The following is a 10,724-nucleotide window of genomic DNA, read 5'->3' as shown; positions in this document are numbered from 1 at the left end:
GACCGGGGCACGAACCCGTGTCCCCTGCATCGGCAGGCGGACTCTCAACCACCGCGCCACCAGGAAAGCCCTCGTTTTCTGATTTTTAAACTCTCCTTAATGAAGGGAATAGAATCCCAAATCTGAGTGAAGGGCCCAGAGAGCTGCACACAGAAGAGAAACACCCTGCAGACACAGCACATCTGTTTCGTCCTCCCAGCAGCTAGACTCCTCCCTCCCTCCCCTCTGCACCCTTCCCACCCCACCCAGTTCATTCATAAAAATGGCGCTGTCAAAAACTTAAATGCAGTTGCGTAACATAGAGGGATGATAATAAATTCTCATTTCTGCAGGCACCAGAGGATACATGTGACAAGGTTTTGAATCTCTCCAATTTATGCTCTTCATACACTTTCCAGCGTCTCCTCCACGCAGCAGCCGCATGGGCTTGGCTTGATCCTCAGTGATCCCTGCATTACCTGTGATTACCTCGGTGCTGTTCATGCCCATTAATTCAGCTGGGATTGACCCGGAGTTTGCTCAAGCTTGAGTCCATAGCCTCCTAGGCCAAGGTCCCCCTCATAAATGTTTTCCTTGCTTGGAGTCTGGGGTGAAGCTTTCTGGTCCAGACCCGGCCTTGCAGGTGGGCTGCAGGGTGAGGTCGCTTGCTCCTGGTAATTCATGGCCAGTTCATCCTGGTTTACAATACATTCTACATCATCCTCTTTGAGCTGTTCCTGGTTTTGGAAAGAAAGAGAGGTCACTTCCTGATAAAAGCAGAAAACAATAGCAGTCCTACAGTGTCAGAAACTAGGATGTTTGTTTTCCTTTTTTAACTGCCCTGTCTTGTCTCGGCTGAAGTTGCTGGTATGGCAGATGTCACGTTTTCCCTCTCTGTGGGTAAGAGAACATGTGCTAATTGAGCGCCTCTGTGGGTAAAGGAAGTTAAAATAAAATGCAGTGGATTTTTTGAATGGTTACCTAATCTGGGTGAGAGGAGTTAGGAGTTTGCAGAATCCTGTGACCTCAGAGTACGGAATGATTCTCAATGTCGGTTTTGTAACACTCCTGCCTATCACAAAATTCTTAAAACTCAATGTCTGTTATATTTTCTCTGAAAAGTATATCCTCACAGCATGTTTCTTGGGATGACTGTCACAGGGCTAAAAAGGGTTGGAAGTTACCATAGCAGATAATGATGGAAGTGAACTAGATCCGGCCACTAAAGTTTTCCTCAGACAGAGGTTCCCTTAAAGAAAAGAATTAAAATCTCAACTCTTCTTGCATTGGTTTTTGGAAAACCACACAAAATTACCTGTAGAATGAACCCTGGCTAGGTGATCTCAGCTCAGTGGTTTCCAACTTTGGCCTGTCTTGGAATCACTTGTTGAATCACAGATGCTGGGCTCCTGAGACCAGAGTTCTGATGTAGGGCCTGAGAATTTGCAGTTCTAACAAGTTTCCAAGTGATGCTGAGGCTGCCGGCCTGAGGACACACTTTGAGAACCACTGGCTCAGGCTGTGGTGTCCTGAGCACGTCTGAGGTCTGAGACGCCTTTTTCTCTGTTTAGACAAGGGGTCAGCCAGCTGGACAACCCCCAAGGGTGCCACAAACTCCAAGATTCTACTCCTCGCCAATCCCTGACACTCTGATTTACTGATAAGGATTCTAATTGCTTCTCAGCTTTTTTGATTCCACCCCCTTGAGCTATAAAGCACAGGCCTAATATTCTAAATCTTAAAACACAGCACTTCGTGAGGGCACATTCCTTCTTTTATATTTTCTAAATTCATTTTATGGTTAAAAATATTGGTCACAATAAAAAAAAATTGCATTTTTAAAAAGAAGAAAGAGCCCACATTAGCAACAACTGAAAAGAGAAGAGAGATGATTCTTGGTGCCGTGAATTTTAAAAATGCTTTTCCTCCTCATGCTGGGAAGAAATAGCTCTGAGGTTTCCCGGGCTCATCAATATTCACCATGCCTGTCCCTCTCGGGATATTTACTCACCCCATAGGCCTGAGGACTGGTGAGCAGTCTGGAAATTGGGCCGCACCATTCAGGTAATGTTGTGATCAGCGGAGGACCAGAGTGGGTTAAAATTGGTTTCAGATATCTGCGAGGACTGTTAGGGAATACTTGCCAAGAGGAAGCCAGGATTTAGTTTCTTACACAGCACAAACATTTGCATGCCGCGAAAGAGACAGTTATTTTTACATTTAAATCGCCTACTCCCTCGCTTAGGAGGTAATTTGGCCCGCAAAAATGGCTAGTTATATTCTTTGCTCCACACACGTTCCCAGCCCTCCTCGTGGTCTTTAATCATGGAGAAATGGCGCCTCGACCTGAATGACTTTAATAGCAGCGTATGAGACTGCGTTTACCTAAAACCGCACACACATCTTAAACCAGAGGTAATCGTCACAAAGAAGCAAGAGGTATTTCATAAAACGTTCACTCATTCTAGGACTGGGTAGTGAACGGAGATTGTTTACCAAAATACTTTATTTTCACTATTCAACACAGTCAATTTATACTTCATACATCAATGCATCTCCATACGAAATAATGTAAATAAGCTGGAGCCGGGTTTTTTCTACTGTCTAGCACCTGTCTTTCCCCTCTCTTCATCCCAAAGTGCTCTAACAAGTTAAAAGTAAAACCCGTTCATCTAAAGCCGTTATGTTTCCCTCCAATCTAGCAATAATGAAATCCCTAGAGGCTGCCTCAGGTTGCCTTATTTATTTTCCTCCAAGAAAAGTAGTGAAATTATTTCACCATTCTATCAGAAACAGCTTTTAAGCTTTGTATTATTTCCTCTTCTGGAGAATAGGTCACCTCATCAACTTTCTGAAATGCTCTAATAAATAGGGACAGGGAAAACAAAATGGAAGGCAGTTACCATTGGCTCGTGAGGATGTACAGTCACCCCCAGGCACTGAAGACAAGAGGTAAACTAGGCGATGGCTCTACTGGAGCCCACCCACTGCTGGACGGTGACAACATTCTGTCATGCCTGGGATGCTCTGAGCGTGTGGGACAGAGGGAGGATGCAGCCCACGTGGGCCAGGAATCTGGTTGCCTCTGGCTTCAGATCACTCACCACCACAGTGGGGACAAAGCAGGTGAGGCTCATGAACACAGCCTAGTTATGATGTGAGGAGAGCGACTGAAAAGATGCTTAAGAGGGTCTATAATTGCAACTGTGAATAGAAAACTTGACTCTTTTCAGATGAGCAGCTGTTGTGCTCAGTTAAGGACCGGGAAGATATTAAAGCTCAGAGCCTGGCATTCTCTGCAACATCTTGTAAGTCTATCTACAACTCTGGAAAGCCCTTGATGATTTGCCATTAATTTTTATTACAGAGTGTTATTACCTCCATTTTATGGATGAAAGAATTGAAGCCTAGAGATATGATGATTTTAAATAATCCGGAGGCTCCCTTTGCTATTTGAATCCACCACTGTCATCCCCTAGTGAAAGGTAATTTATCAGAACAGAATCGTGCATGTGACCAGCTGGTTCTCTAGAGAGAAAAGCTTGCAGACAGCACCCCTGCTGGTGAGCTGCGGACCCTCTCAGGTAGGGGGCATGTGGTCTTACTAGGTTTTATGGTGTGCATAGGTCAGGGAAAATTTTTTTTTTTTTTTTAGGGAGGTGAGGTGGACGATATATATATATATATATATTACAACTGAAGTATAAATCAAAGAAAATCCAGCCAATTTTATTTCCAGATGGAAAAGTGACAGCAAGTAAGCAACATTTTTAGCAATGTTGTGTAAATAAAAATGAGGTCTGTTGTTTAAGAGAGGCCTGGGCAACTTCCATTGTTTGAGGTTCTCAATATAATGAAAAATCAAAATGCCAACATCATGTTACAAAAGGAAAACACAAATTTAAACTTGTACAAGGCACATTTTCTTCTTTTCATCCTGATGAGGCATCGCTTCACACACTTTATGTGTCTTGTTATTGGAGCTAACACTTAATGACTTACTTTGTAGCTTTTTGTGACTGTGAGGCCTGGACGAGATGGGCTACCATCTGGCGCCTCTGGACAAGCTCTGGGATTTTCGACTCAGAAGACTTGGGCACAACTGCCAGCTCTGCCCCTTCACCGACTCTATGACCTGTGGTCTAGTGATTGACCCCTGTGAGCCTCAAGCATTGCCATGGATATTAACTGAAATAACATGGAAAAGAGGTGTTACACTTTCACATGCCATTCAAATGCTGTTTTATTTCGAAACATTATTTTCTAAGCAATACTTTCTGGAGAGAGTGGTGTGTCAATTATTGTGCAAATAACAGAGGGGAAATATGAGGGTAGAGATGAGAGAGTGGCACTCCTGGCATTTGCTGCGGCATTGGGAGTCACAGCCTAGTTAGTGGTTGGAAGATTTGAGCTGCTCCTACACCAAAAATAGCTATTTGGGTTAAACATTGTTGTATGGGGGGCTGGCGTCAGGTAGTAGGTGAGAGGTGGGAGAATTTGCTGACATAAGACTCTTCTAGGAAACTCATGATGCCATTCTGGCTGTGCTGGTGTCTCAGTAGCGGCAAGTCAAAGGAAGGACACATACACTGCGTGGCAAAAGTGAACGGAACGTGTAAGCACCATCCGCAGACACGGCAGATGTGGACCAGAGTCTACGTTCTCCAACATCTTGGTTTGCCCAATGATTGCCATATACAATGTGCTCAGTGGATGTTCGTTGAATTTATAGTTTAGGAAAATATTCAGGGGTATTATGAGTGATGGAGGTGGATTCTGGGTAACTGTGTCAAGGGAAGAATGAAGGGAGCAGATTACAGCCAACAAATGAGGATTTCCTGAGGATAAAAGCCTAAGGAAGGTCAAGTCAGAGATGGATCTCTTGGGCCTAGGTTATTAGAGAAAGGGGACCATGTGGTAACGGCATAAAATAAAGTGGTTAGAAAACAACTTTGTGCTTCACTCATTCAATCATTCATTTGTTCCTTCATATACTCACATGTTTTTATGTTATGCACTAAACTACCCACACAAGGAAATTAACAATTACATTATAGAATGGAAAGCTCCCTTGTCTCTAGACGGTGGTCTCCTTGAGGGCAGGGCTGTCCCCTTCAGCTGAATACAATGCTCGGCACATTTTAGATGTTCAAGAAATAGTTGTTGAATTAATGACGAAAACAGGCTCAAAGAGAGTAAAAGAATTGCTCAGTGGAACACAGCCAGTTAGTTATTGGCAGAGCTGGGCCCAAGACCCCAGACATTTCCACCACATTGGGCACCTTCCTGCTGGTATAGAGACACTGAGTAACAAGTCTCACCTAATTGGATAACTTATTTGGAATTGGGGACTCAGTGACTTTCTGAGTTCTTCATTGCTGAGCAGTATCTGGAAAGTGGCTGGATCTCCAGGATTACCTGAATTATTAAAAAGTAAAAAAACTCTTTTGATCTACAGGAAACCCCAACTGCCCATTTTGCAAAATGTGTTATTTTTCTTATCAGGTTCTAGTATATGTTCGGAGAGAGAGAGATTCCCCATTGGGTATTTCTGGTACTGCTAGTTTTGCTTTTCTAATAAGCTCGGAATGCGTCGAGATGAAATGTTAAGCTCTGGGGGAAAAAAAAAACAATGACTTTTCTCATCTTTAAAGGGCATAAGTTTGGGAAGAGCAGTCTGTTTCAAGAGATGTAAGTAAAAGCTGGAACTCTACGTGGAATTTAACATGTGTGAAATAGGAAAGACAATTAACTCAGGCCAAAGGAGAAAATGCATCTGCTATCAGCAGGTCCAGAGCTAAATTTAGTGCTTAACTGAACCAACAGCCAAAATGGTGGTGACATTGATTTCTCTCTTTTGTTAGTTTCTGCTTTGACCCTTCTAAGTCTTCATGTTTTGTCCCTTGTAAGTTGCCAAAACCAATGGGTGCACAGCTTGCTCCTGCCTATGCCTCTCATAACACGGTCCTACATAGATTGGTCAGATGCAGAAACCCCAAGCAAAGATCCAGCTCCACAAAAAACCTCTGCCCCTTTGAAGGGAGTAAGCCCCATTGCCCCGTACTATGGACTGAAAGTTTGTGTTCTCCCAAAATTCACATGTTGAAGCCCTGACCCCCACTGTGATGGTATTTGGAGATGGCACCTTTGGGAGGTAATTAGGGTTAGATGAGATCATGAGGGTGGGGCCTTCCTGAGGGGATTAGTGTCCTTATAAGAAGAGAATCCAGAGAGTTTGCTCTCTCTCTCTCTCCACATGTCCACAAAGGGGTCATGTGAACACACAGTGAGGTGGTGCCTGTTTGCAAGCCTGGAAGAGAGTTCTCACCAGAACCTGACCATGCTGGCACCCTGAGCTCAGACTTCCAGTCCCCAGAACTGTGATAAAATAAATTTCTGTTGTTTAAGCCAGCATTTTACGGTATTTTGTTATGGCAGCCTGAAAAGACTAACATGCCCCTGTTTCTGGACTTCTTGAAAAGTCTTTGATTTCAGAACCCTGAAGAGCTATGTTCTATCTTGGCTTTCTCTAAACATGCCTCATCGCGAAGACCATCTTGGCATTTGTTAAAAATTCAGATGTCCAAGTCTTGCCCTGGAGATTTTGATTTGGCAGGTCTGGAAAGTGGCCTGGGACTCTGAATTTTCAATGGCCCAGGCAACTGATGATCAGGCAAGTATGGAACACAGTGCTCTCTCTCCAGAGTACTGCCCTCCATATGAGATTTAGATCTTAAATAGGAAGAAAAAGAACGTGGCCTCTTATGTCCATAAAGCCATCATTTTTAGGGTGAGCATAGGTATAAGATAAGCCCATTTTGCCCAGAACCCAGACCTGACTAATGCCAATTGTTTCAACTTGTCCCTGGGGGATGGGTCAGCAACTTGGCTCAACAAGATACAGTCTTGATGGTGTTACACCTGCGAGTGGAATAAGGAAGCATCGCATCTTGGCTTGTGTAGGAAGACTTTGTGCCTATTGGGAGCATCTGCACGTGTTTGTATGTATAAGCTTGATAAATGGTCTTGTTATCAGGAAAAAAATTCTTGTTAATTCAGAGGTGTGTAGAGAAGGAAAGCACATTTATCTTTTTAGGAATACACCCTGCATCTTTTTATTTATAAGACATTTCTCTATACCTTATTTTCTCTTTACGACTGTAGGTGGGTATTATAGTCCCATTTTACAGATCAAGAAATGTGTAATCAGATGGCTTTTCGATTCTCTTCTAAACTATCTTTACCTCCCTTTCCAGAGTGCATTTAACTTCCAGGGCTGACTTGCTACCAGAGATGGTCAGGGATCAATGGCAGGTGGGTAGGGAAGGGTAAGTGCATCCCAGAGTGGGAGCTGACCTTGCCCTCCAAGCCCATATGTTACTGCAGGAAACCAGGTCCCATTTGCTATGGACTGGCTGAGTCCCCACGCTGGTATTTACTCAGCATCCATGAACAGAACAAGTAGAGGATAGCCCCAAATTGTACACACCCCATCATTCTTTGATTCCAATATACAAATCACACCCTTTATGCTTTATTTCACAGGAAATGTGGGCTAATAAATTGAATTGAGTGTGTTCTCCTTCCTCCTTAGGATATGTTGGATTGTGTAATTTGACACACTGTCTTGCCATCTTGCTTAAGTATGTGATGAAAAATTTTGCTGAGGTGTATTTGGGGTTCAGGTTGGAGGAAGGCTTTAAGAGTCCAACCAAAAGCCCTCTTCTTTAAGCTGTTTTATCACTCTGTTCTCTCTACCTTGAGGGATGACTTCCCATTCTGCACTGGCACACACAGAGAACGTAGAGGTGTGGTCCTGTCTTTGCAGCAGCCACTCTATTTCAAGAACAAGCTATTAAGAATATACAATGGAATATTACTCAGCCATAAAAAAGAACGAAACTGTGTCATTTGCAGTGATGTGGAAGAATTTAGAGTCTGTTATACAGAGTGAAGTAAGTCAGAAAGAGAAAAACAAATATCGTATATTAACGCATACATATGGAATCTAGAAAAATGGTACTGATGAACATATTTGCAGGCCAGAAAAGAGATGCAGATGTAGAGTACAGACTTGTGGACACAGGGGGAAAGGGGAGGGTGGGATGAAGTGAGAGAGTAGCACTGACATATATACACTACCATTTGTAAAATGGATAGCTAGTGGGAAGCTGTTGTATAGCACAGGGAGCTCAGCTTGGTGCTCTGTGATGACCTAGAGGGGTGGGACGGGGGGGGGGGGGTGGCAGGAAGGCTCAAGAGGGAGGGGATATATATATATATACACATAGCTGAGTCACTTCGTTCTACAGCAGAAACTAATACAACATGGTAAAGCAATTATACTCCAATTTAGAAAAAAAAAGAAAAACAAGGAAAAGGCAGAAACCCGCTATTCGGGGGGGGGGGGGGGGTGGTGGCAGGAAGGCTCAAGAGGGAGGGGATATATATATATATACACATAGCTGAGTCACTTCGTTCTACAGCAGAAACTAATACAACATGGTAAAGCAATTATACTCCAATTTAGAAAAAAAAAGAAAAACAAGGAAAAGGCAGAAACCCGCTATTCACATACAAGGGTGAACATGTGTTCTTTTGGTTGACTCTCCTAACCTTTACCATTTTAAAGGAAATTGCCCTAGACAAGTGCTAGGGCAGAAAGGAAGCCCAAATAAACACCCTGAGGGGTAAGCAGAACTGCCTGGAATAAGATAGCAAGGAGTGACTGCAAGCCCCTTCAGCCTGGTCTCTGAGCTCTGCTACTCACATGTCTGTTTGGAGAATGGCTCTCCCTTCAAGGCCAGGCTGGTTTGTCCCTTCCTCCCAATAGCCATCTCAGATCTGCCACGCTGAACTGCTTCAGCTCCATGGCAGATCTGGAGCAACATGTATAATACTTATCTGCCTGACAGCATTTATCACATTATCTTAAAGCTGATTGTTTACATCTCCATCTTCCTCTTTAGACTCTAAGCTCCTTGAGGGAGCTTATAAAATAAAATCTTTTTATTGTAAAATGAAAAAGTGATACATCAAACATCACAAATCTAATGTGTATCTTAATGGATCATCATAAGGCATGGAAACCTTCCAGATTCCAGGAAATGGAACTATGTCGCCTACCCTTGAAGCCCTTTTCAGGTGTCTCATCCTAATCAAAACTTCTTGCTCTCTCCGAAAGTAACTACTATCCTGATTTTTATACAAGTCACTTCCTTGAGTTTTTAATTACACTTTTGTCACTTAAATGTACATTCTGGCACACTACAGTTTGGTCTTGCCTATTTTAAAAAATGTGTTATGTCTTTTAATCTATAGATTCCTCTTCCACCCTTTTCTTTATAATGTATTTGCTGAAGAACCTGGGCCATTGGACCTGTGGAGTTTCCCATGGTCTGAATTGCTGATTGCAAACTTATGTGCAGTCCAGCATGTTCCTCTGCCCTTCGTATCTCCTGCAAATTGCCAGCTGGCTCCAGAGACTGGATCAGATTCAGGCTTTATTCTACCCCTTCTGCAAGACTAAAGAAGGCACATCATATCTGGTTGTCTCTCTTTGTGTGATTTTAGCAGCCACTGATGTTTAATAACTATATCTATTTGCTCACTGGGGTGTGCAAACAGTGAAATTCTAGTTTTATCTTTTTATTATTTTATTAGGTAGAATACTTTTATAAAGAGACACTTTTCATTTGTCCTATTGGGATATTCAGTGAAAGAGTCAATACAGGAAAGGCAAGATAAATGTTTGATTTATTCCCTCTATTTACTAGTTTTCCAGATAATGATTGGTTATGACCCTCTGAAAATGACTGATTCTTTGTTTAAATATCACCATAAAGTAATGGTGAATTTAAATGAATTTGATTTGCAATTTTTATCACTGTTGAAGTTCAAACCGGAGCTCTTTGGTCAATGGGAATCTTCAGATTGGCTTCTGGGTCCTATTGACATGATGCCAGTATCTTTGATAGCTTCCTTGTCATCTGCATGGCAAGTTGTAGGTTCATCTTATACATTTCTGTTTCAGACCTCAAAGAAGCTATTTCTCCAAACTTCTGGGGTTTTTTTTTTCAGTGAGAAAGGGTATTTTAACAGCACAACCTGGGCACCAAAGGTTGCAATATAAAATGGGGTGCTGGCAAATGTATAACAACTGACTCTCTTAAAAAAAGGGCAGATTTGTAGCATTTCCCAATTTTCATGGTGTAAATACTCCCATTATTGCTGATTCCAATATACCAACATGGAGTCATTAAATGTGGAGTTGGGACAAATGTGTACAATCTGTTCTTACCAGCTCTTGTAAACCAGCTTCACCACACCACTGATTATATATCTCATGAGTTCCTATGGATACTTCCAATTCAAGTTCAAGAACTTCTGATTCTCAAGGACATAGGGGATGATAGAATACTCCACAATGACTCATTTGTTTTATCCATAGTATTTTACTTACAGTAGTCTCATAATCATAATATACTACCACCGTAATAATTACATCATATATTAAAAATTTTTGCTTATCTTTCCTCCATTCTAACTTCTCATTAAAAAAAGAAAATCTAGGGCTTCCCTGGTGGCTCAGTGGTTGAGAGTCTGACTGCCGATGCAGGGGACACGGGTTTGTGCCCTGGTCCGGGAAGATCCCACATGCTGCGGAGTGGCTGGGCCCGTGGGCCATGGCCGCTGAGCCTGCGCCTCCGGAGCCTGTGCTCTGCAATGGGAGAGGCCACGACAGT

At 42.7% G+C, this 10,724-nt stretch overlaps 1 protein-coding gene across 1 annotated transcript in view; it reads right to left on the bottom strand.

Annotated features, from left to right (window-relative positions):
- Positions 1 to 488: 488 nt before the first annotated feature.
- The window catches only part of SLC9A9 (solute carrier family 9 member A9), a 547,504-nt gene continuing 537,268 nt past the window's right edge, over positions 489 to 10,724 (bottom strand). Inside the window, exons 15-16 of the mRNA XM_007446943.1 lie at positions 1,991 to 2,096; positions 489 to 716 (exon numbers count right to left, since the gene is read on the bottom strand). Of these exons, the coding sequence (XP_007447005.1) occupies positions 489 to 716; positions 1,991 to 2,096 (334 nt within the window). The remainder of the gene's footprint in view (positions 717 to 1,990; positions 2,097 to 10,724) is intronic.

This window comes from Lipotes vexillifer, unplaced genomic scaffold, assembly GCF_000442215.2.
Source record: "Lipotes vexillifer unplaced genomic scaffold, Lipotes_vexillifer_v1.1 scaffold40, whole genome shotgun sequence".
NCBI classification, from domain to species: domain Eukaryota; kingdom Metazoa; phylum Chordata; class Mammalia; order Artiodactyla; family Lipotidae; genus Lipotes; species Lipotes vexillifer.
Note: the sequence above shows the minus strand (reverse complement) of the source record. Positions and strands in the feature narration are given on the sequence as shown.